The 25,433-nt window shown below is 52.4% G+C and overlaps 2 protein-coding genes and 1 long non-coding RNA gene across 3 annotated transcripts in view; 1 reads left to right on the top strand and 2 right to left on the bottom strand.

Annotated features, from left to right (window-relative positions):
* Positions 1-25,433, bottom strand: part of Tmem9 (transmembrane protein 9) — a 678,246-nt gene that overhangs the window by 200,841 nt on the left and 451,972 nt on the right. The gene's annotated exons all lie outside the window — the stretch shown is intronic.
* Positions 5,936-20,477, bottom strand: Lad1 (ladinin 1). The gene is made up of 10 exons (XM_052200649.1): positions 19,996-20,477; positions 13,147-13,284; positions 10,960-11,842; positions 10,014-10,118; positions 9,104-9,147; positions 7,912-7,984; positions 7,666-7,803; positions 7,276-7,362; positions 6,952-7,026; positions 5,936-6,604 (listed from the first exon to the last, which is right to left on the bottom strand). The coding sequence occupies exons 1-10, from the start codon at positions 20,031-20,033 to the stop codon at positions 6,599-6,601; spliced, it is 1,587 nt and encodes a 528-aa protein (XP_052056609.1). The 5' UTR covers positions 20,034-20,477; the 3' UTR covers positions 5,936-6,598.
* Positions 20,053-23,477, top strand: LOC127697477 (uncharacterized). The gene is made up of 3 exons (XR_007980473.1): positions 20,053-20,107; positions 20,752-20,920; positions 22,008-23,477. It is a non-coding gene; the product is annotated as an uncharacterized LOC127697477 (long non-coding RNA).

Genomic DNA, 25,433 nt, shown 5'->3' with positions numbered 1-25,433 from the left:
CAAAGTGATTGACAGGACCACCCGTGTCTTTCTCTTATGCCCTGCTTCCTGCCCACACTGAAGCTATCCCCTGTAGTCTGACCCACATTTCCAGTACAGAAGGCTGGGATACGGATGGTCCTGCTCTCGCCTTCTCCAGCTTTCCACATGTATCCCAGTGCAGAGAAGAGGGCTGAGACCCATGTGCACATCTATGGCCACCCATGAAATGCAAATGGACTGCTGATTAAACTGGTGGTCGGCCAAGGCCAACCCTTGAGACTTCCAGGAAGCTGGGAGTTCCCAGATGCTCTAAGTAGAGACTCAGACTCAACTCACTGTGGCTTGGGATTGGCCCAGGTCTGCACCATTGGAGACAAGCAAAGCGAGTCCCCACTCTGCTCCCTCTGCTGGAGTAGGACAGACACTGTGGGGAGGAGCCTTCCTCCAAATGGAACTCTGGACAACAGCCTGTGCATCTTATCACCCCAACCTCCCCCATCCCCCATATTAAGATAGCGAAGAAGGGATGCCGAATGTGTAAGGTGTCTTAACAGTGGGTGGAGTGGATTCTACTGAGAAGATTTGGACACCAGATGACCTCCACCTAGTCCTCAGGATGAGCATGACCACTCCTGAGTCCAGGAGTCTGGTAGTAGACTCACCTTGTCCAAAGCCCAAGGAAGCTACCAGAACCTGTGAAGAGGAGCCCATTGCCTGGGATGGGGATGAGGGGAATGTTCTAGAAGGGGAAGCTGTGTGGCTGCCCTAGGGCTTCTCTCCTGCCCTCCCACCAGCTTAGAGCCACTGGGGGCAGATCAGAGGAAGTAGGAACACCTTGGTTCTGGTCCCCAGGAACACCATCCAGCTCCCAAAAGAACACGGAGAGCACAGGCTGCAGAGTGTAAGAAGTGCTCCCACAGGGGACCACACCCAAGCCAGGTGAGCTAAAGGGAGGCTGAGCCTGGGGGAGGAGCTGGGGGAGCTGGAGGGTCCCTAGGGCCCTACACCTTCACCAGCTTCTTAACATCTGCTACCCTCAAAGAAGCCACAGAGTCACTTTAAATGGGCAATGAAAAGAAAACCAACAGAAGCCAAAAGAAGACTCTCTTTGGGGATCAAAAGGACTGAGTTTTAAACCCAGCTTTTACTGTGTGGCCTCAGGCAGGCCACTGGAGCTTTCTGAAGCTTTAATCGTTTTACATATAAAAGCTTAGCTTCAGATCCTGGCCTTGCCAAGACTGAGGAGCATGAGCTCTGTCCTTCAGCCCTTGTCCACAGTGTTAGGCTGGGATCTCCCTAAAACTCCAGCTGTTAGCCCAAGAGCTGAGGACTCAGCAGAAGGTAGAAGGGAGAAGCAAAGGCAACTTGATCCCCTCAGATTCTTCTGCCCTGAGAGAAGGACTTGCCCTGTGAGGAGAGGGTCAGGGGAGGAATCCTGCAGGTCAGGTGGCTTCCCAGCTGGACTCCCTGTGGAATGTGCTGGAAATGTCTTACACTCCAAGCAATTACCTCCTGAGCCATCCCTCACTATCCCAGAAGTCAGAAAGGCCATCTACAATTTGAAGGCACTGAACAAGAGTGATCCCTAAGGGTAAGTTGGGGTGCAGCAAGGGTCCCAGGGAAACCCTTCCAAGATTGACAAGCTTAGCCCACCTCTCCTGGGAAGGGATCTGCTCTCCTGCCCCACACTGCACCCTTGATCTCCAGGAGTAGAATCCCACCTGGTCCCAGAAGTCCAGGGGAAACGGTGCATCTGGGAAGAACCCCATCCGGCCCACCTGCCTCTGCACATTTCACCTTTCTCAGTGCTTCTAGGACAGCATCTTTGTTCCTGGACATGAGACCTGGACCATCACAGCAAATATAGCTACAGTCTTTCCCTGCTCTCTGGGCCTCTTAACCTAAATCTGGGAGTCCCTCTTGGTTAGGGTCCTATTGTATTTGATGGCCCAACAATGATCTAGGCCACTAAAATAAGGTCTTGGGAGGGAAAGCAATCTACTCAAGACTTTCAAACCACAGAGTATCTTCAGTGGCTGATGGGAACCTCCCACTTGCTTCCTGTCAAGAATGCAAGCTCTCTCCACTCCACAGCACTCACAGTAAAGTCTGTCCTGGAAACACCCACTCTGAATGTGGAGGTGTTCTCCCCTCTAGAAAGGGTCACGGACTTCCTGGTAACCACTCAGGATGGACACAAGCAAAAGACTAGGGGAAGGTGTCAAGGCTAAATCCCTACATTCTCCCACCGACCTCTGTCCCTTCCTAGAGCCTCCCTTTGTCTTACCTCCGAACAGGGACTGCACACGGGTCTTGAGGTATCTGCTCAGCCTCAGGAGGGACTGACTGGCTGAGGGCAGGGCATGGAGAGAGCTTTAAGCAGGCATGTGGGCTGGGGCCTTGTGAGCCAAGCCCCACCGCGGGAGGAATGTGCAGCAGGAGATGGGGGGAATGACACAATGGGGGGTGTTGGCTGCTATTTTGGCAGGTGCTCGACACAGGGCTAAAAGAACAAGCACCCCACGCCATATAAGCTCATGTGGTCCTCCAGCTGCTCAGATAAAGCTATTTAAAACCAGAGCAGATATGCAGGGAACAGGCTTGTAACGTAAACCAGCTGTCCCTCTTGAGAATCCCGATAAAGCAGATACCAGAAGCCCAGGCCCAGAAGGGCAGGCTGGGAGCAGAACTGAGGGCAGAAGTCAGCCTCAGGGACACTTCATGAGCCTCTGAGCCAGGTCCTGGGGAGCAGAGGGCAAGAACTCTGTTAGAAATGAGCCCGGAGGTAAAGTTGTCCTCTGGGCTGCTGGTTGCTTCTTAGGGGCCAAGTGGCCCCAGGCAGATGGCTCTGCAGGCCTTGGTGAGGGTCTAGTCTTCCCCATGAGCCCCAAGGTCACATACCATGTCATCCTCACAGAAGTAGCCTCCAATGACTGGAGGGGGTTACCCAAGATTAACCACTCTCCTTAGTGTGGCAGTAGGAGTGTGGTGGAGAGATCACTGTCGTTTTCCCCAGGGTGAGAGACTGTGGCCATGGTGAGCTACTCTGTCCAGCTTGCCCATTAGATCAACAGATCCAGAAGATCAGGACCAAGCTTGTAATGCAGATTGAACATGGATGTCCACCAGCCCACAGAACAACCGATGGGGCTGGGGGGAGAGAGTGTGATAAAAATTAAGAGGAAACTAAGTTGGGGGGGCAGCTGACTCTCCAGTCTCTCTCTCTCCGCTCCAGTCTTCTCAACAGGTCTTCGCAGAATCTGAAGGATATGTGCTACCACAAACCAGGCCACTTCCCGAGTGCTCCAAGCCCTGCAATCCCTGACCCTTCCAGACACTGTTAGATCCAGTCTCTCGTTCACACCAGATTTACTCAGTCCCTGCTGTCTCTTCTTTCCTGGTCTCCTTTAGTTCTACCACTTCAGAGGGACAGGGCTCACTCCATTCCAAAGTCCTTGTAAGGATGCTCTGCACACAACATGTCCAACACAACCAGCCCAGCCTTCAGCTGACCCGGTTCCCTTCCCATGGTCCCTAGCAGCCTCTGAGCCCAGTGACTTTGATCCCCAGCCCCAGGCTTATCCTGAGCCCTGTGTGTCTCAAGCTGCCAGCAGGTCAGCAGCAGGACAAGCTGGAGCCACAGGCAGTGGGTGGGGTGGGGGTGGAGGTGAGGGTGGGGGTGGGGTATTAGCATCCAAGGAAAGGGAGGGCTCAGGAAATCTGGGGGGGCTTGGGAAAGGCAGAGGGAGGGAGAAGACTCAGAGGCACGGAGAGTGTGGAAGCTAGAGGGACCTCATGAAGAGCAAGACAGCCTGCCTTCCCACCCTAGCCCACCAAAGACCCCGCCCTTTTTTTCTTTTTTTTTTTTTGTTTCTTTCTTTTTTTTATTTTTTTATTTTTTATTTATTTTTTATTTATTTTTATTTTTATTTTTATTTTTATTTTTATTTTTATTTTTTATTTTTTTGCATTATATCTCAGTCTAGACCCTCCGGGAATTTGGGAGGCATTTTTCCTAAACCCTCCCTGAGCTTAAAGTACTTTCCAAGAGAGTTTGTAACCTTTCAAACAGGCCATAGCCAGACTTCAGGGATGCCTGAAAGGGGAACCTGGACATCTATAGACACAGAGCGCCCTCCTCCTAGCAAACCAATGGGTTCTTAGTATCTGGGGACTTCGTATCTTAGGTGTGGGACTTTATCCAGACGGCCGTTTCTTGGCAGCCACACTGGTACATAGCGAGATGGCTCTGGAAGCAACTTAGGTCTGGTCATTACAAATAATCAAGCCTAGGCAAAGAGGCAGAAAATCAGAAATGTGGTGATCTGGAGAAGCATGCTGGTGCATGCACACTGGGAGACCCACAGGATGACAGGATGTCCCCAGGGCACCACAGCAGCAAAGCAGAGACGTTGGGCAGAGCCTCCAGGGGGCACTCAAATCTCTCTCTCTCTCTCTCTCTCTCTCTCTCTCTCTCTCTCTCTCTCTCTCTCTCTCTCTCACACACACACACACACACACACACACACACACACACACACACACCTCTGACTTCAGTCACCCCACACCCTTGTTCACCAGCTGTCTCCAGAGCAAAGCAGGAGGCAGAAGCAGCTGTGGAATGCAGCCGCCCCTGCACTCACTCGCACCAACTGTCTGCCCACAGTGGGCATCCCAAAGAGAGGATGCAGGCAGAGCTTCAAGCCCGCACCTGATGTGCATCCCCTCCACTGTCTCGGGGAGCACCATGAGCCTCCCCTAAAAGTCCGGACAGCTTTGCTTGCTACCGAATTTCACTTGCCAAGGAACCGCCCAAAATTCGTATCAGGAACACCCCAAAGTCCTTTGAGGTCACCTGCTTGAACTTTCGGAATTCAGAGAAGGGAAGGGCCTGGGGTCCCAGTCATGGTGCTCAGCAGAACCAAAGCAGTTACACCCTCCACTGTCTGGGTGGCACACAGCTACCTGCCCTGCCCTGCCCTGCCCTGCCCTGCCCTGCCCTGCCCTGCCCTGCCCTGATTGACATCAAGCCTCAATTGCAGATGAAGGCCTTTTCAGGACATACAGGATGTTCCAGGCAGGTCTTCATGGCCTGTTCCCTCCACCTCCAGCCCAGCTGAGATCAGCTGCAGGAGACTCTCAGAGGTAAGCCAGCCCTGGATGCTGAAGTGTGAGCAAAGTCTGAGGACCTCTGTCCCCTGGACTCTAGGGCCTAAGACAAAGGGCCACCACCCAGGACAAAAAGACAGGGGGGACTGACCGCTTCTACTCCATAAACTAGGGGAGCAGGAACCCAGTGTCGTACTTTCTAACCAAGTCTGAGGAACTGTGGGATGCCCCCAGGCAAGTGGGTCTGAGCAGCCTGGCACCCAGTCTCCCTCAAGGCTGTTCTAGTCGAATCCAGAGCAATCGATTGGGAATAAGAGCTGCAATGGCTTAAGATTGCGACCTTCTTCAGACTGCGACCATAAGAGAGTTGCAGGGTTTGTTGAGCATTTCTGGGTGGCTCAGCATTCTACAAGCACATACCAGGCCATGGTACTGAGGACTGGGAGGAGGAGGAACCCTGGGGAGAAGTCTGGAATGGAGGTTATGTGAAATTCTGCGCTCTTAAATGATTTTATTTTACGTGTGCCTTGCCTGCGTGTTTAACTGCGCACTGTGTGTGTGCGGTGCCTACAGATCGCCTAAAAGTGGGGTTTCAGACATTTGTAAGCCAGTTCTAGGAATTGAGCCTAGGTTCCCTGAAGAATAGCCAGGGTTCTTAACTGCTGAGCCATCTCGCCTGACCCCAAGAATGCACAATAAAGTCACAAAGCCAGAGGATGGGAGAGGATGGGAATGAGGGATGTGTTTCCTCTTCCAGACAAGCCAGCGGTCCCTGACTCCCCGCAACTTATTGCGAAGTTTCCTGTGGAAAACAAACTCATCAACATTACCAGACACTTACACCTGAGACCGAATGAGTTTATCAGAGCCTTCCTGGGAAAGGTTTCTCTGGCTGAGAGTAAGGCATGTGGTAAGACAAAAAGGCACCGGGTTTCCAATGAGGGCAGCAGGATGGAGGGGGACACAGCACAAGCAGTGGGGGTGCAGCACATGGGCAGCTCCCTCCTGGTGATTCCTTTCCAGTCTGGATCCAACAAGCCTGGGAGAGCAGTACATAGGTCTAGGACTCTGTGTGGAGATATCACAGGCACACAGAGTGCCTGCTGGGAGCAGGCAACACATATAACCCTGGAGTTGGCAAAATAACCCAGCTTGATCCTGGAAGTGGGCCGGAGGAAGTGGGCCGGAGGAAGGGAGGCAGTCCTAGAGAGGACGCGGCGACCCCGCGGCTGATGAGCCAGGACTGTGCTCTGGTGCTTTCCAAGTTCAGATACGTTATACCTGCAGCAGGACAAGAAAGTACCAGAGCACATCTGCCCACAGTCTGGGCTGCAGAGGGGCCAGAGGAGTGTCATTCATGTCCCTGGCCCCCAAGAGCCCTGAGCAGACTGACCCGGAGGCAGAGTGGGAGTGGGGACCACAAGAGTCAGGGGTGCTGCAGGAGAGGGGCCAGCATGACGAAGGGCCCTTGGGATGCAGGCTTGCAGGTCTGTTCGGACAGGGTTTGTCACACCTGTGGGACAAAGGCCGATTAGAACAAGGAAAGAGAGTTCCTAGAGCTGTGGGGGAGAGCACCTCTGGATAAGAAGACGCACTTTGGACAGCCAAGCCTTCATCCACACTGGGTAAGACACCGGAAGCCTAATGGTTAGATGGGGGACCCAAAGTGCAGCCCGGCCAAGCCAGGGCAGGGGCTCCCATCATTCTCATGGGCGGGTCATCTGAGCACACAGGGACAGACAGAGCCTGGGCACTCAGGCCACACAAGTCCCAAACTGCAACCCACTTAAGAGTAAGCACTTGGACAGGTTTAGGGGCCTTCCACTGTATCTCAGGGCCAGTCCCCACTGCCGCACTCACCTCTGCATCCAGGGATGTGGACGGCTTGATCCCCCACTGAGCCCTCTTGGTGACTGATGCCTCTTTTCGTACCTCCTGCTTAGGGCATTAGAGTAAAGAACAGGAACTCAGACAGGGGTAAAGAGGAACCTGGGTCCCATACCTGTCCTCTACTCCAGATGCCGTTGTTCTTCCTGAAAGGAAGAGGACCCAGACTCTCCTCTCTGCAGCTCTCACACAGACTGTGTCCTTCCCCCACAGCCCCTGCCACCTGCTCCACCTGGGAAAGGGCCCATTGCTGCTGAGCCTCCTCTGACCTTGTAAGAAACATGTGGGTGAAGGTACCTGAGGACCTTGGTCTCCTGAATCCTGGGTCTTGCTGATCCACAGGTTAAGTCTTGATGTCACAACCCCTGACAGACGCAGATTCTCCTAAAGAAAATTTCTACCTTAGGGTTCAGAGTCCCTGACAACAGTAAGGCTCTTCCAAAGGCCCTAGAATGGGGACAAGATTCTGTCCACCACAATGTCCACTTGGCACAAACTATGTGTACATGGGATAGACCCCACCCTAGGGAGTTCTGCACCCAGTTAAGGAGACTCAATCTCAGAAACACAATGCCACATCAAGGTTCTGCCAGCATTGATGCCAGACAATACAGTTTCTAACCTTGCCAAAGGTTAGGCCCAGGCTTCAAGGATGTCAGAGCCCAGCAGCTGGGATCTGGCCCTCACCTTCCGGATGGAGGTTGATTCTGTGCGGTTCTGTCCTGACAGCTCCTTCTCAAAGAGGTGGCGCTTGCTGGCTACACCGGCAGGAGTGACAAGGACTTCAGTCCGGGAGGAGCCTGGAGACCTGACGGATTCTGACCTCTGCAAAATCAGAGATGCGAGAGCTGAGCTGGGACTGTGAGGTTCGTAAATCGTGCCCTCCACCCTGGCGGGGGCTCCTGCCCTCACACAGACACCCTCTTCCCCTACCTGGATAGCTGTGTGGTATCTCTCCAGTTTCTCCCCTAGCTTGACGGTGCTAGCTGGCAGCCTCACACTGGCACTGTAGGAAGGGAAGACAGAATGAAACAAACCAGGGAGGCCAGCATAAAGTTCTGCAGGGTGGCCAGGCCTGTTCCTGGGGCTTGAAGAACCACCCCTGGTCCCCCATCGCACTGGCAAAGAGGGGGGGACAGAAAGCGATGAAGATGCCTTCTTCGCTGCAGAGTGGATTGCAATGACTTGGGCAGGGCAGGGCGAAGTCTACAGACTCCAGGAACTTTCTCACAGCTGAGGAACAGCCTGCCTGCCTGATCAGAAGCGCTGCCTACTGTTTCCTTCCTCCCTTCCTCTCTCACACCCTGTCACTCCCACTAAAAACTCCCCAGTTCTCACAGGCTGGGCGGCCATGACAGCGCCTGTTCTCACAGGCTGGGCGGCCATGACAGCGCCTGTGATCCCTCTCGGGTCATCCCGCTGCCCCTGCATCTGCCTGCCGGGGTGGCTATGTGTTCAATGGTCTCAAATGAGCTGCTTGTCTCTGTCCTCCTGCTCCACCCCCACCCGAGTCTCAGCCCTAGGAACATGAGCTCTTACTAAAGGCTTAGCAGGCAGGTGAGACAGCCAAGGTGGATGAAACATGTAACGCCTGCACTACATTTTAGAACTTTTTTGTTTGTCTGTGTTCCCCACTCCCACACCCTTGCACAGTGTACCATCCTCCCTCTCTTGGCTCAGAGTTACAAAGCAAGGGTACTTGCCAAACGTGCACGTTCCTGGGGCCCACTCTAGACCTGCCACAGCTGAGTTGTTTTTGTTTTTTGTCTTTGTGCTAATCACAGCCTCCCTTCTGGAAAGTTCTCTCACCCTTTCCCACTCCAACTTCAAGAGCAAAGCTTCCTCCCTCTTCAGAGCCCCATCAAAACTATGTCTCCTCCAAGCATGGGAAGGGTTCTGGGACAGGTACTAGACTCCCTGACATAGCACACAAAGCTGTGGGGATACTTCCTTCCCAGTGCCATCTCCCCAACCCCAGGACCTCCTGTCAATCCTGTCACCCTGACAGATCTAGAGCCATAAGCAAAACCTCCATCTTCCTTCATGCATACTATGGCCCAGCCTGGCACAATGATGACAGGCAGGAAAACCAGACAAAATCAAGCAAGACCTCCAGGCAGCTCACCTGCGGGTTAAGGTTGCTTCTGAGTTGTCTTTCCTGGGGCTCATCTGAAATGAGAAGGTGAGGTTGGTGAGGGTCTCAGAAAATCCATGCCCCCTCTCCAGTGAAGAATCTAGCTCTCAGGATGCACTTCCTTCTGAGAATCTGTCCCCACCCCAAAGTGCCAAGCCTTCATTAAAAGTGCTTTCTCATCTGAAAGCACCTGCCTTCACCCTTCAGGGTGGATCTAATGCTCTTTCTCAGCCTCCCCAGCCTTGCCAAGGGACCTGCTACAACCTGTATTCCTATCTACCTCATCAGTGGCCATGAGCCTTGGGAGTACTGGTCAACCTCAGGCCTACCAGCTCTTTTCCAGAGTCTAGCACGCATTAGGGCACAAGGCATATTCAATCAATGGAGGAACAACAGATGGCCCAGGAAACAAAAGAAGCAAGAATAAGCACTGAAACCGATCAGATGAAACTCCAATTTCATCACACCACAGCAAGGCAGGGGCAGAGAACACTGGAGAGAAACCTGCTGCTCTCTGCCCTGCCCCTGTCTCCCAAGGATGGACAGGGACTGATAAAGACACAGAAGGTTGTGACAGGCCAATCTGGTCTGGCAAGTGCATCTTCCTGCAGTTCTGATCTTATCCACTAGGTGGGGCTGCTCACATTTATTTACACACACACACACACACAAACACACACAAACACACACACACACACACCAGTTTTCTACATCTTCAACCTGCTCTCTTTATTTAAAATGACTTCTCTCGTTTGGGCACGCATGGAAACTTAAGGCTTCTCTCTATCCTGTGTCTACGGAGACCCTTCCTGTTGTATAACACACAGCTCTTGCTTTATGGGTACTGGCTTCCTTTGCATGCTCTGCAGCTGAGTGGTGACTAGGGTCCCCTGGCTCTTACCCGGAAGGAGATGGTCCTGGGGCTGGAGCGCTTGAGGGAACTGCTGTAGGTGAGCAGGGTGGGTGAAGGTGTATCTGCAGCTTCATCCTTGCTGGGAATTTTTACCTGAGTGGAGCAAAGGTATCAGACAAGAACTCATCTTCCTCAGTACAATCGTAGGGTGCTCCCAGACCCAAGCAGCCCCCCAAACCCAAACTTCTAGGGGGACCTCAGGTGGCCTGGCTCACCCCAGAAGCTACAGGTGGAAGAAGAGAGCTGTGCCTCACTCTCTGCCATGCGGTGGCTATGTAGTCTCACGTAGTTTGGCCGCCAGGCAGAGCTTTCGTTTTAGAAGGATCCAAGGCTTCCTAAGAGTGTGCTATGTAGCCTAAGGCTCCCATACTTAATGGGTGCTAGTTTTCCTGGAAGGCTCTGTAGTAGACAGGAGACAAAGCTACCCTAGCTCTGAGCAGAAGGAAATGGCTTGGGAGCTGGAGTCTAGGACCTGGATGAGGATGTGGCTTAGAACCCAGGTGTTCCCTGCAGATGGCCACTTGCAGGTCCAAAAATCTGCCCCCTGACTCAGTGTCCTATTCTGACAGGAGCTAGGAATAACAAGGAGTGAAGAGGCTGGAGAGATGGCTCCGCGGTTAAGAGCACTGACTGCTCTTCCGAAGGTCCTGGGTTCAAATCCCAACAACCACATGGTGGCTCACAACCAACTGTAATGAGATCTGAAACTCTCTTCTGGTGTGTCTGAAGACAGCTATGGTGTACTTAGATGTAATAATAAATAAATCTTTAAAAAACAAAAACAAAAACGGAAAAAAAAAAGAGTGAAGAAACCACCATGGCCAGCTCAAAAAATGGGAGGAGAGGAGGAAACAAGGGAGCCAGAGGCCACAGGGCTGGACTGCAGTAAGGTCTGCCAGGGAGGGCAAGAGAGACATAACAGAACCCTGCCAACCTGGAGTGTGATGGGTGGGAAGCGAGAAGCTTTAGTCGGTGGGTCTGGTGCGCTCTGCTCTGCAGAGGAAGGTGGGCTCTTCCCAGGGAGGGCCCTTCCTCTGGGCTCCCTCGTGGTGGCCTGGCTTCCCCCAGGGCTCTGGGGCTGCTCTGACACTGCTGCCTTCTTTGGAGTCTGCTTTGTCTCTGGGACTAGTGACTTCTCAAAGATGGATGCTTTCTCTGACACGAGCCTCCTCTCCTGCATCTTCTCAGAGACAACGGCTTTTTCTAGAACTGGAGGGGACCTTTTCTCCGGTGCTGCTGCCTTCAGAGACACAAGTGTCTTCTCAGGGACTGGTGATTTCTCCGTCATACTTGTTCTTTCTGGAACCAACTTCTCTGGGCTATGTCTTTTCTCAGTCGGAGATGCTTTCTCTGTGGCTGTCCTCTTCTCTGAGGGGCAGGCTTTCTCTGAAACCAGTCTCTTGGCAGGCACTGGAGTTTTCTCTGAGACAGGCGCTTTCTCAGAGACCGAGGTCTTCTGCTGAGCCAGTGTCTGCTCTGGAAGCCCCTTTTCTCCTTCCACAAGCTCTCTGCCCTTTGGTTGCTCTTCTTCCTGGGCCCAAGGGCCTCGCTGCTCCCGACTCAGTCTCCGGCGAGGCGGGGCCTCCGCTTTCTTCTTAGGCACAAGAGGCTGCGACAAGGTCTGCTCAGGGCTCAGGCTGTCCCTTTCCTCCTCTGCCTCTAGCCTCTCCTGTACTGGAGTCTGGACAGCCTCTACCACCTGCCGCCTCTGTCTTCGCTCCTTTCTGGTCCTAAGGATGGCCTGATAGTCTTCATCTTCATCTTTGGAAGCTGGGGGTGATGGTTTAGAGACCTCAGCTTCCTCCACACTGGGCAGCCTGGATCAAAAGACAAGGGGAGAGAAGGTGGACAGAATCAGATGACATCAGGAGCGAGGGTGACCCTGGGTAGAGCTGACCCAGTGAGATGCCTCCAGGCCCACCAACTGCTCCCTCCCTCTCCCCACCACTATTTTAAAAATAATCACTTTCATGTATGTACACTATGTGCACAGTGTCACTTCAACAAAGCACCCTGAGCTCTTAAAAATAAAAATTAAAAAAAATCACAGATCCCTGTATAAAGGACAGTTCAACCACAATTACTAACACGGATCAAGCGACTGCTTTATAGGTTCTAGGCCTGGGGCAGCATTGGCTGGGAGGGCTCAAAGGAGTGAGTATCGTTCCTGTCCATCACAGCCTAAAGGCAGCTGTAGGAGCTAACTGGCAGGGAGCTAAGGGAAAACCCAAAGCTTCTGAGATAGCCTTCTACTACCCTGCCCGTCACATGCGTATGCCCAGAACACAGTGAGGGCGGTGGGTTTGGGTCAGCCCAGGAGACACAGCCCGATCTTTCTTCATTGGGGGGCGGGGGGGAGCAATATAAAGAAAAAACAAACAACTTTTGTAAAACTTTGAGGCAATGGTCTCGATCTAGAGGAGTCTGTCTGTCTGTCTGTGCCTCCTGTCCCTGCTTCTCATGTGACCTCAGGTACATCAACTCATTGTCTGAGGCTCTTTCAACTGTGTAAACGGAGCTTTTTGGGCAGCCCTGGCATGGGAGCCATCCCGTGAGAGTAAAGTCCTAGCACGTAGGCAGCATTCAGTAACTTCTCAGCCCGTCTGTCTTTTCCTTTCCCTCATAATCCCCTAACCTAGCCGTCATGACCTGTCCCCTTTTGCTCCCCTCAGAGTCGGGAAGATTCGAGTAGAGGGAGGCGGCCTGTATAAGGGATGTTTGACAAATCTGGATGAACGCTGAGGCCACACTCACTAGATATAGGACCTCGATGCGCTAGCATGCTTGCCTGTGTCTCCCCTGATGGAAAACAATCAAGAGCAGTGGCCTCTCGGACACCGTGAGGACCAAGGGAACTGCATCATAAAATGTCCAGCAGAGTAGGGCTCACGGACAGACTCACCAAACAGCATCCGGGAGTGTGTCTACAAAGATAGGGACCGTGCTCAGGCTGAGGATGGGTCTGGAGATGATGAGGAATTTGAAGTTCATCTTCCCACCTTATCCCAAGACCAAATCCTTAGCAGGTCAAACTGGTTTACATAGTCTTCCTGGGACAGCTAAGACCCCACTTCCACTCAGCACGATGAAATGATGTTCAGAACCCAACCCAACCAAGTACCTCTCCACGGATCTCTGAGCTCCATTCTGGGTGAGTTTTGGAGATTCATCATCTGTGGTTGAACTGAGGTTGCGATGCCTCCGCCTGCGTTCACGCTCCTGTTCCTCTTCGTCCTCCAGAGTCCGCTGCCGGGCCAGGCTAGGAGAAGAAAGTTGGATCAGCACAGCCCAGAGTCAGGGGAACTTGGAGAAGACTACTTGCCTGGAGGCTGCCCTGCTGCCAGGGGCCCTGGGGCACTCCAGTGCAGATAACTGGGACGGAGATGGGCTTTGCGTGCACATTCACACCAGATTTCAAAGACCCAGGACGAAGAAGAGAAGTGCAAAGTTTCTCATTTAAACAGTGTAACTTTCTGTGATCGCCTGTGCCTGCAGAAACAGCTAGAAGTCAACCTTGGAACATAAGGCTACCCTGTGCTACATAGTAAGAACCTGTGTGAAAGAAAGAAGAGAGAGAGAGAGAGAGAAGAAAGGAGGGAAAGGAAGGAAGGAAGGAAGAAAGAAAGAAAGAAAGAAAGAAAGAAAGAAAGAAAGAAAGAAAGAAAGAAAGAAAGAAAGAAAGAAAGAAGAAGGAAAGAAGGAAAGAAAAAGAGAGAGGAAGGAAGGAAGGAAGGAAGGAAGGAAGGAAGGAAGGAAGGAAGGAAGGAAGGAAGGAAGGAAAGATTGTATATGGCTTCCATGTTGAAACAATCACTTTTGGATCTATCAAAACAAATGAGATTTAGTATTTGATTTTCTCTTACTTCTTTAATGTGCCTACTATAGACAATTCAATTTTTCGATGCAGTTCCTGTCTACACAGCTTGCAGGGATCTAGTTAGCTCAGAGTTTCTCCCAATAATTCCTTGTGAAGAGCTGCCCTGGTCTCTAAGTACTGAGCAGCACCCTCAGATGCCAGGAGTGACAGCCCTCTCCCCATCGTGACAGGCGAATACACTTCCCAGCATTACCAAATAGTCCCTTGGAGTTACAGTAGCCGAGTTGAGAATCACTGTGTGTGCGGAGTTTTACTGTGGGAGGAGAACATCTCTGGATGAAGGAAGCAGGCAAAGGTAACCCTGACAATGCCCTCTCTTCTTACTCCTCCACAGACAATAACTGAGGCGTTCCCTCAAAGTTGTTCATCCCACACAGAAATCCTTAGCCTCTGATGGTAGGGTAAGTGTAGACTCCCAAATCAGAGAGAGAGAAACATGGTAGACTGTCCCTTCTCAGGGCCTCTCTCAACTTTAAAAGCTTGTCTGGAGCAGCAAAGGGGACTCCACACAGTCTACACATGTTTTCCTCTCCTGTGACCTTGCATTTGTGGGACTAACTAGACACTTTCAGGCAGTCACACAACCTCACACTAATCCATTCACTCAGCCACCCAGCCACCCAGCGAGCCAATCAGCCCACGCACCCGCCCTTCTCACCATCTTCATGCATCCACCCTACGAACACCCAGCTTCCCTCCACCCAAACAAACTCATAACCACTCAACAGTTATGAGAACAGCAGCCCTGGTCCGTAACCAAGTTTCAGTATTAAGGGAAGTGGGCGTTGACATATTCCTTTCTCTTGGAATTCTGTCCTCGAAGAGGCAACTCTTTAAAGGCACGTTGTGTTGGCTTGCAGCTGAAGAAGGAAATAGAAATAAAACATTCCTCAAAGGGAACCTTACTTACACATCTGTTACAATGAGGTTGGACTTAAGGTATAGTTTGTTAGTCAGACTTAACTATTACATGTATGAGGTTCCTCAGAAGGGGAAGTAAGAGTCTTTTTGAAAGTGGCTAAGTCAGTTATGATTTTTAAAAAAACACTTCTAGGTGTCAGCAAGAGACAGAAATCAAAACCCTAGGAGGAAGGTAGCTACCCCTACCATTGTAACTATTTCCTACACGCTACTCCAAAACTCACAATTTGTATACAACTGGAATGCATCTAAAATGCATGAGTGAGCCTCTGGAGTCTTCAAGGCAGTTCAGGAACCTGGTTCCTACACCTTGCTTCTGGGCAAGTCATTTCCTGTCCCTCTTCACTGTTGAAGAAGATGATTGCTTCCCCAGGCTAAGCCTCCCATCTGTAGGGCCAACATTCTCTGACCAAATGCTTTCTGAGGGTCTAGAGGCTAGCATGATTCTGGGAGCTAAAACACAACAGGAAGAAAATAATGTCTCTCCCTTCATGGAGACTGGGGGGGGGGGTGTCACACAATAAGCAAGGAAACAAACCCGGGACCCATTCCACAGGAGAGAAAGGCTTAGGTGTCTAGATCTTGTTCAAGAGAAGGAACCAGCGGTGCCACATCTGGTGGCATAGGGTCCCATGAGGTGGCTGTGGGTGCAACGCCCTGGTACAAGAACTAGCTGCTTAGGGGAAGATGGTAGGCTAGGGGCAGTCTACAGAGGAACTACTCAGGGTAATAAGGACAGAGCAGTGGGCTTTGGAGACCTCTGGTATCTCACATGGTAACAGAATACAGCAAGTGCCAACCAATGTGGGAGAGCATGTATAAATGTCACTATCAGAACCAGGGACTCTCCTCTCCTGAGATGCAGAAGAAAAATACAGAGAAAGAGCCTGTCAGAGTCTCTAAAGGCAATCTACCGCTGTCTATGTAGGGAAGAGTGCATCTGCTCATCACCCCAAGGAAAGGAGCTACCTTAGAAGAGAACTTTCTGGAATATCCTAATTCAACAATTATGATGGCAACATCAATTCTCCCAATCATCTTGGTCACAACTGTATTCCACCTCAGTGTAAATGAAAGGGGACCAGGGAATTTTCCCTTTGTCCTTCACCATGGAACTTAAACAGGACTCCCCTGGCCCTTCCATGAGCCCTGTGATCCTTAGATTTCACGGACCGTTCCTTTGTTCACCCCCACACTGCCCACGAACCTACAGTCTCTCAGCCACAGCCTGATGTCCTACTCTCCTCTGCCAACTTCTGCTGGCTTGCAGATGAGGACGCCGTTCTGCATGCCCTCTGCCCCTGTCCTAGACTGGGAATACTTCTACCCTCCAGAGAGGGCCCATATCCAGAGGAGAGTGAACACTCCCCAAGCCACACCCAGCAGGGCTTAGCCGGAGCTTCCAGGATGCCTTGACCATGGGCAACACTGTTCTCAGACGCTGCCCACTGCCCGTGGGGGAGCAAGGGTTCCATCTGCCCTCCACTGGGGCCCTACGTGCTGTGCCATCAGCCTGAGTCAGGGTTCCTCAAACATGACCCACGACCAGATTGGGTGAGAGCTGGCTGCCGGACTCAGGGCCAGCAGTCACTGTTTCCAAGACCCCAGTACTCAAGAAGGGCAATGGTGACCACCAACCCCTGGCACTCACAGGGCTACCTTCAACTCCTGACAGCCTGCAGAACACGAGTCCTTTCATTTCGCACCCCAGGGGGGAGAACGTTATCTCTCATAAGCAAAGATCATTGGCCTCTAAAGGAAGAAATGAACCAACATGGAGGAGAGGGAAGGACAAAGGTCGATTCCTTAGCAGGTGCAATCAGTGAAATCCCAGTAATAAATCAATTATCGGGGGCTTAACACGGGGCTTGAAATCCAAGCACTGCGAAAAGCAAACCAGGAAGTAAAAGAACGAAGATGAATGGACGAGCACTAACGTGTCAGCGCTCACAGCGCCAGAGGCTGGTCCGAGACCGCGGATGGTCATCCGCTCACGGCTCTGAGCAAGGCGGTGCTACCCGACTCAAATGTGAGGAACAGGAGGCTTTGAGGAGTTCCCAAAGCATGCTACAGAAAAGAAGGAACCAAGACCTTCCATCTGTGTCATCCTCTTGAGTCTCATGCCCTAACCCGGACACCAAAGGTCAGGGAAAATATTGCCTTAGTGTCCTGGTTAGGGCATGAGTGCTGGGCTCCAACCAGAGTATGACAGCTGAGCCCTCAGAAGGAAAAAGGAAGTCACCCCAAGGAGGAGCAGAAGGGTAGCCTAGCTCTGGGTGCAGCCAGGAGAACAGAGACTTGGAGAAAGCCAGTGACCTATGTGGCTCCCTGCAGGCCCCAACACAGCCCGGGGACTTGGGACTTGGCAGGTGACGATCCGAGGCAGCCCAGCCAAGCAGCTCACTATCCACGCCCTTCCACACCCTTTCCCCCATCTCCTGGCCCTTACTGGGGGACATACTTCCCTCTCTGCCCCCAGGTGAGGCTGCTATTCCTCCCCATTCCTGATTCACCAACTCCACCCTCTCTCTTGGATGACTAAAGACATAACTACCCATTTCCCCTAGTGGTCACAAAGAAGCCTGTTACAGGGCAGACCAGAGCTCAGCTGCTCGGATTTAAGTAGCTAGAGGGACCGTGAAGATGCCCCAGAAACATTTAGTAGGTACTGGGCTTCCAAGAGCCGGGCATGGGTAAGGAGAGAAGAGTAGAAGGATCCTGGGTGTGGCTGTGACTTCGGGCCAGTCTAGCTCGTGAGCAGGCAGGCCTCAGGCTTCCCTTCCACACACTGAGGAGCTGTGGTGGATGGTCTGAGGTCTCTTCTGCACCAGACAATCTAAAGAAAGGTATCAGGAGAATCCAGAGAAGCATTGGGGGGGGGGGGAGCTGTTTAAGGGCTGGGCAAGGAAATTATTAACCAGTGGCCACTTAGTCCCAGGGCTCTGAGACCCACCCCCCACCGGCAGGCTGGCATATCCTCACTGGTCACCAGGTCAGCACATGGAGGAAAGGACGAAGCTGACCAGGGCAAGCAGCTCAGGCCTGCAGCTTCTGAGCCTCACAGCCGAGGACAGGGAGTGCAGGCAGGCTCACCCTAGTCGAGGCCACCTTTGTCACGCCCTTAGCACAGGCCTCCCTAGACTGGAAGGCCTGGTTGACGGTGACTCATAGCCCTTTCCCCGTGGCCCGCTGGGGCTTGTCGCTCCCCGAGAGAGCAGAGCAGGAGCGGTCCTGGGTTCCAGGTGCCTCATCGCAAGACTGTCAGCAGCAGCTGCAGCTGCCCACGGGCTCCCATGAAGGCTGGGGCTGGGCAGGGAGGCCAGACCAAGTCCTATGGTAGCAGGACTGGTTCCCCAGGGCTTCACTACCACTTAGCCTGGACACCCCATGGGAACTCGGCCCCACCCCCGCAGCCATGGGAATCCATGCCCAACTGAGCAGTGGACAAGGTACCATCAGCTCTCGTTCCCATTAAAAGTCCTAGTCCTCCCAGACAAACAAATCCCCTACACACACACACACACACACACACACACACACACACACCACAGCCAGGTTTTTAGACCAAAAAAAAAAAAAAATTCACAAACACCCTCATCAATCTGTGCATTTCTGAGGAAGTAGGATCTGTTTTATAGTAGGATTTGACTTTTAACAATACACAGAACTAACGTCTCCAACCACCATTTAGATGGAGTATCCTGGGAGCAAATCCAGCTGCCCACAGACATCTCATCTCTACACAGGCTATAAACATGCTCCCACACACAGAGGCTACACAACATGTACTAGAGCACACGTTCATAGGCATGCATGTGTCCACACCCAGAAACAAGGGCACTCCCGCACCAATCCCATGCACACTGACCCACAGACAGAGTCCAAGGCCTTGCCCCCTTGCCCCCGCACCAGCCCCACCCTCAGCACATACCTTCCCTGGGGTGTGTCTGACCTCTAAGGCAGCGTGGGCTCCCTTTCCAGAGCATTGGCTCTTACCCTCCTTGGAGTTTATCTTTCCTTTTCTCTAGATACTATGGGCCTCTCTGCACTGAGGCTGAGGGACAGTGAGTGACCTAAGGCTCTGAGGAGGAAGTCCTCAAACCAAAGGATGGGTTTCTGTGACAGGCTGAGTCTGAAGAACTCTGAAGCCCTCAGGGAGGTCCTGGGGGGAGGGCAGCAGTTCTCTCCGTGAGAGTTGACTTAATAGGCGGCGGTACCCATGTTGGGCTGTACCTGCAGACATAGCTCTGACCCCACAAAAGACCTGAAGACCAGAAAGCCCACTTGAGAGAAGTCAAAATGCCAAGTTTACCCTGACTGGAGCCTGAAGGATACCTCTGTTACCTTAGGACAAAGGATGCATCCCAAGTTAGGGACTCGGTGAGAGGAATTGGGGTGAGAGGAATTGGAAGGAAGGATGCTCATCCCAACACTTCTAGAGAGGGAGGGGCAGCTCCAAGAGGAGTAACAAAGAGAGGGGCTGCCTCCTAGACACTCACCCCCCACCAGGCTTCCCTGACTCTGATAGGCTGTCCGGCAGGCAAAAATGGCAAATATAGTCTCTGACCCATTGAGATTCACGAACACAAATCTGTGCGCAGACAAGGGTAGCATCTTGCCTCCAAGTGGCGGAGATACCACTCCAAATGTTGTGCTCAGAATTTGAGACTCTCTTTGGGATGGGATTGGGGGGCGGGGGGGGGGGGGGGAATTGGTGCTTTCTCCGATCCTATTCATACACCCGGGTTCTGTTGACTCCATAAGGTGGGGCTAAAGGACACTTCCCAGAGACACTCTAAAACTCTTAGCAGATGCAGAGACTGAGGTTCTCTTGGGATAACTCCTGAACTTTCCCAGCCCCCTAAAAAACGTTCCCTTACCCTTACAGACAGTGGAACCCTGGGCTGCCCAGGTTGCGGGCAAGCCTTCCCCTAGCCTATTCGTTAAGATCTAAGGGGACAGGAAGCTGAGGAGCAAGGAGACCACTCTCTCTGTCACCAGGAGGGACCAGATTTACTCTCAATTCTGTCCCCACCTTAGAGCAACAAGACAAGGGTCTCACTTCGTTGGGGGGAGCAGGCCTGTGTCGGGGAGAGGAGATCCGGAAGGGCGCAGCTGCCTCCCACCCCCCCCACCAGCCTGGAGCCACCCGGCCCCGGTGACCGCACTCACCTGGACAGAGCGGACCAGTCCTTTCTGCTGACCGACATGCTGCCGAGCCCCGCGGCTGCCGCGTGCCAAGCTCCGAGCTCCGCGGCTCACCTGCGGCCCCTCCCCGCGCCAGGTAGGGTCACATGGCCGCTTATCTCAGCCCGGCTCGGCCCCGCGCCGCCGCGTTCCCATTCGCCGGCCCCGGGAGCGGCCTCCGAAGTGTGGGCGTCGCAGACAAAGCCGCGCTGCTCTCCGCGGGGGCGGGTCTCCCGCGCGGCCACTCTGCGGGACGGTCGCACCGAGCTGCGGGGCTGCACCCAAGCCGGGGCTCGCGCGGGGCTGCTCTGCAGCCCGGGGCGAGGGCGGGAGACTTCCTGCTCAGAACCAGTTGGACCAGCTTGGCGCTGGCCGGCGTCTTCCCTGGGAGTCGCGGTCCAGAGTGCCAGGGAGTCGGGTAGGGGGGCGGAACCCAAAGATCAGGGTCAGGCTGAGCTCGCTGCCTGGAAATCGACTAAGCCGGCAGAAACCCAAGAGCTGGAAGGCCAGGAGAAAAGTTAGATCAGGTACCGTAATCTTGGGTGTAGAGCGCCAGCAACGGTGAAGAAGTGAGGGGCTCCTAGAAAACACCCCACGGGTTAGAAACTACCTGAAATGCAGTGCTTGAGAAAAACAGCATCTCCTCAAAGGAGCTGATGCCCGCCAACATAGAGTGGACACCGCTATGAAAAACCATGTGCCCCAAAAAGCACGGTCCTTGCTCCTTGATTCCCCCCACAGGTGTATAACTGTGCCGTGAAAACACAGTTTTGCTACCCCAGGAAGAGGACTCATATGTAACTGAGATTAATATTGCAATAACCTGAGGCATCTCGGACACTACCCGTGGGGACCCGTGGATGAGCGCGGCACCAGCTGCTTCCCACTCGGGAACCTACCTCCTGACTGAGTATGTAAGGTCGGGTACCTGGATGGGGAATTGTATTCTCCTTGAAAGATCAGAAATGGAATCAAATAGCTGCTGCTAGCACTATTCAGAGAAGGCTGGGGTGCTGCCCAGCACACAGGATGGGAGGTCAGAGTTTGGTCTGATTACCTCTGGAGATCCACCTGCCTCTGCCTCCTGAAGACTGGGAATGCTGGAATTAAAGGCAGGATCCACCACACCGCGCTGGGGGTGGGGGGTATTTTTGTAATCTACAAAGTAACGGAAGGAGGGAGGGTGCATAATCAAAGGTAACACTGAACAGGAGGCGGGGTTAGTGAGAGCTTTGGAGAACTGAACTGTGCCCCCTCCCCCCCCAAGTGATTGATAGGGTTCTCAACTCTCTGCCTGACCTGAGAGGGACTGGGATTCAGGACAAGCATCCCAGAGTCAGGGATTCAGGACAAAGGACAAGGATTCCAGAGCTCTTAGGGAGGAAGTTGACCAGAGACCCACAGAGGGTTTCTTGACATTTTGACCTGATTCTCTGGGAACTGCCTCCCTATGGTCAAGCCATCAGCTGCACTCAGCACCCATTTGAATTAAAAGTCTTAAAAAGAGCTGTCCAGTAGATCGTGGGGTGTTGGTGTAGGAGCTCAGGAGAGGACTTGGCACTGCCTGCCCCATAGCACAAGGGTAGGGGTTGAGTGGGAAGGCGGAGGGAGGGGGTTTTCAACAACACGGAGTTAGAATCTGCATCCACATCCTGGCTTCCCAGACGCTGAAAACCAATCTCACCTCAGAGTCACCTCAACACTTTGCTAGGCACATGTGTGCTCAGTAGCAGTTTGGAGGATTACACTAATTTGGGAAGAACCGCCATCCTGTTGAAGGTGACATTGGGAGTCTGGGTCATGGGAAAACTGATACCCAGGGGATTCTAGGCATCCAGGACCCCTGGTCTCTGGTATCAGGAAAACAAAAAAAGACAAAAACAAACAAACAAAGAAACCCCACCAAGGAGGGATGGTGCTTCCACACTTCTCAGAGTGGCAGTGGCTTGTGAAGGGTACGTCTGTCGACAGTGACTGACTGTGTTCTTGTTCTCCAGCAAATGTATTCCTGAAGAGAAAACCTCACAGACATGGGCATCAGAAGAGGGGCCCATGGACATCCGAAGCAGCACTGCTGGGAAGCAGAAGCCTGGGGAGGAGTGAAGAGAGGACAGCACCCTCACCCTTTCACCATTTCTTGGCAGTGAAAAAAAATGGGCACGCTGCAGATTTTGATCCAGCGTTGAAAAAGAAAAAGCAAAACCCATGCGTTTATATTAAGCTCGGAGGAAGGTGTCAACCTCAGCAACATGCAGATAAGGGATTCATAAGCATGTAGAAATGTACACAGAGAACCAGGAAATCATATAGCATCCTTATCCTCACAGGAGCCAAGACTTCTAGGGAATGCCTGAAATCACAGATGATACCAGCCACACTGTAATGGTTTTCCTATGCATGCTTAAGATAAAGCTTAATTTATAAAGTAGGCACAGTAACCGTAGCTAAGAATCCAGGGCTGACAGTGGCAATCAATGATAGCATGTACATTTAGCACTTATAGATCCCTGGAGTCAATCACTTACACAGAAAACAAACAAAGCCGAATGAAATAGAGCAAGGGAGGAGGTCTGCGCCCATGATCCCTGGACTTGGGAGGCTGAGACAGCAGGGTTGCCAAGGACTAGAGGCCAGCCTAAGCTACACAGTGAGTTCCAGGCCAGCCCAAAATACAGGGGGAAAAGAGAGGTAGAGACAATCACATACGGTGATACAATTGCCAGCTGTAGGACATTTGTACTTTGGGGCCATTGAGAAACTAGGGACAACTTAAAGACAAGAACTGTGATACCACACGGCCTATCTGGGGACAGAGATGGCCAAGTAGTTAGCAGGCAGAAGCTACATCACGTGGATACACAGGACAAGATGATTCAGGTCCTGGGTCGGATGGCACGAGAGTCAGTTACACTATTCAGAAGAGCGTGTACCTTTAAATGGACGAGTTACTTGGTCCTGGGATTTTTTTTTTCCCATTTAGCATCTTTGGGTCAGAGTTGACCACAGATAACTGAGATTGCGAAACCCAAATCTTGGAGAAGTGAGACCCTCGTAAACACAATATTGGAGACCATGTTTATTTACCTTTATGGAGAGGGATGCAATATGATGGGGAATGGGGAAGGGTTAAAAAAGTATTTCACGATGTCCTGGTTCTAAAAATGAATGCTTGGGAGCTGAGGGTGTAGCTCAGTGACTGACAGCCTGCATGCATACCGAAGGGTTTAAGCCGTACAGATATAAACTCTCCATACATGGGTGCTTACTTTATAATTCTTTATTTACACATATGTCTAAATGTGATAATCATACTTCCTCCGAGGAAAATCCACCAAGGCAGAGCCTGTTGTGAGTTGGAAGCTCCTAACCAAGGGGAGGGGTCTTCTGTCATTTCCCAGCCAAAGGTCACCCCTCTTCTTCCCTCTCTTGAGGTTCTGAGTCAACCCACAACAGACAGGCAGGCTCTGGAATCCCCCAAGACTCATAGGGCATCTTTTCCAGGGAGGCTAGAATGGAAATCTGGGGGATCCCCAGTCCCAACCAGCTGTCCTGGACACCCTGGCATTTCATTTTCTATCTCCAATGAACAGCTGCTGGCCTTTGTCACTGTTGGAGAAGGGGGGAGAAAAAAAAAAACAACAGAACAATAATGCCCACATCCTAAGGACCCCAGGCCAGTGGTCCCCTGGCTTTTCATTTTTACGATTATCAATATTTCTTAAATATTCTTAAAATCTGAATACTGAAGTGGTGTTGCCACCATCTTAATTTGTGACATAATAACACTGGAAGCCAGAGTGGTATGGACTGACAACCATAGCGACAGCTCAGACTATAGGAAGGCCTTGTCTTAAAGGACACTAGCAGGCCTGTCAGTGTCCTTTACACGCACATCTTTAATCCCAGCACTCAGGAGGCAGAGGCAGATGGCTCTCTGTTGAGTTCGAGGCCAGCCTGGCCTATAGACTGAGTTCCAGGACAGCCAGGGCTACACAGTGAGACCCAGTCTCGGGGTTGGGAGGAGGGAAGACATTAGGAAACAATTCCCACAAAAGGCTATTTTCATACTAAAATAACAACTTGGAAGGATACATCCTTCAGGATGAAAGAGAGCCCTTTCCCCTTTTCTCTTTTAGCTATGGGGTCCCCAAAACATCTGTGGCATTGACTCTTCAGCAGAACACAGCTGAAAGGCTAGGGTCACAAACAGCCATTTGGGAGGACGTCCTTTGGGAACATTGGCACCAGGCCACACAGTGTGAGCACCCCACTGACCAGTGACAGCCAGCTCCCTGCGGTGAGCCACATAACCCTGCTCACCGTTTCTCTAACAACCATGGCCTTCACACAGTTTCCCCTCCGGGCCTCCAAGTTGAAACACCTGACTGTCGCCCAGGGAAGGCATACCCAACCTGGACTGGCCCCACACGTAAGAGAGGCTAGCCCTGGAGTCAGGTGGGGTCCTGAGATGGGCAGGCTCCCCAGAGCCTCAGTCTCACAATGTTCTCCCCTATTCAGGTTGCAGAGTAGACTGGAGTCAGGGGACCTGTGTCCTCGCCCTTTGCAACCTTGAGTAAGTCACTCTCTTTCTGAATGCTTCCAAACACTGACCACAGCACTCTGTGCCAATGCCGTATGCCAAAGGGACACCCAACATCTGTGCCTTGGTCTCAGGGGCCAGGGCCACAAGCCAGCTTGGACATAAACCCTGGGAGTGAGGAACCGTTCCCCTGTCTCTCCCTGCAGTCCAGGACCCATGGGTTGGCAAACATTTTGAGGAAAGAGAACCCTGAGGAGGTCTGGAGAGGACGCTACCATCTGCACTGGTCCCAGAGACCTGTCCCAGACCTCAGCAGCTTGGTTACCCACCTGGAACAAAACTGCCCCCATGGCTGCCCAGCCCAGAGCCTTGTGGGGGGTGTGACTCACTTCGCGGGGGGCCATTGTAGCTAACGTTTAACTTGGCCCCTCCTTCAGAATGACACTTTAGCCTCAAAAGCTCTTGAGCACAGGTTCGCCCTGAGTGCACCAATCACTGAGATTCAGACACAACACTAGGCTTGGGGTCAGTGGGGACAGGGTGTCTCACAAGAGACAGGGAAGACACCGGCTGGCCTCCTGAGAACTCTAAGACAGGCAGGGTGGTAGTAAGTGGCATCCTGCCCTGGTTGTTCCTAACCAGGAGAGAGGAACCTCCTGCCATCTCCAGCTGCAGAGAGAGGCATGCCCACACAGCTGTTGTGGGTTTCACAGTAAACATTTCCCCCAAGAAGTCCTGGACCTCCACCCTCAGCTAGATCCGACTGTTGAAGAATATTTCTCCTTTGCCTATGTGGGTCTCTCTTACCTCTCACACAGTGGCTCCCCTTTGGTGGGGATATGGAAACTCCCTGGTGTACAGGCAGGACCCCGGTGGGGTCCCT

Source organism: Apodemus sylvaticus, chromosome 12 (assembly GCF_947179515.1).
Source record: "Apodemus sylvaticus chromosome 12, mApoSyl1.1, whole genome shotgun sequence".
In the NCBI taxonomy this organism is placed as follows: Eukaryota; Metazoa; Chordata; class Mammalia; order Rodentia; family Muridae; genus Apodemus; species Apodemus sylvaticus.
Note: the sequence above shows the minus strand (reverse complement) of the source record. Positions and strands in the feature narration are given on the sequence as shown.

What these genes read in the sequence shown, in the direction of transcription:
- Lad1 (XM_052200649.1), bottom strand. Translation starts at nt 20,033, where the DNA reads ATGTCGGTCAGCAGAAAGGACTGGTCCGCTCTGTCCAG. An exon ending in TCCCACCCATCACACTCCAG is followed by an intron (nt 10,119 to 10,959) that starts GTTGGCAGGGTT and finishes TGCTCCACTCAG; the next exon opens with GTAAAAATTCCCAGCAAGGA. An exon ending in CCAGGACCATCTCCTTCCGG is followed by an intron (nt 9,148 to 10,013) that starts GTAAGAGCCAGG and finishes TTCTCATTTCAG; the next exon opens with ATGAGCCCCAGGAAAGACAA.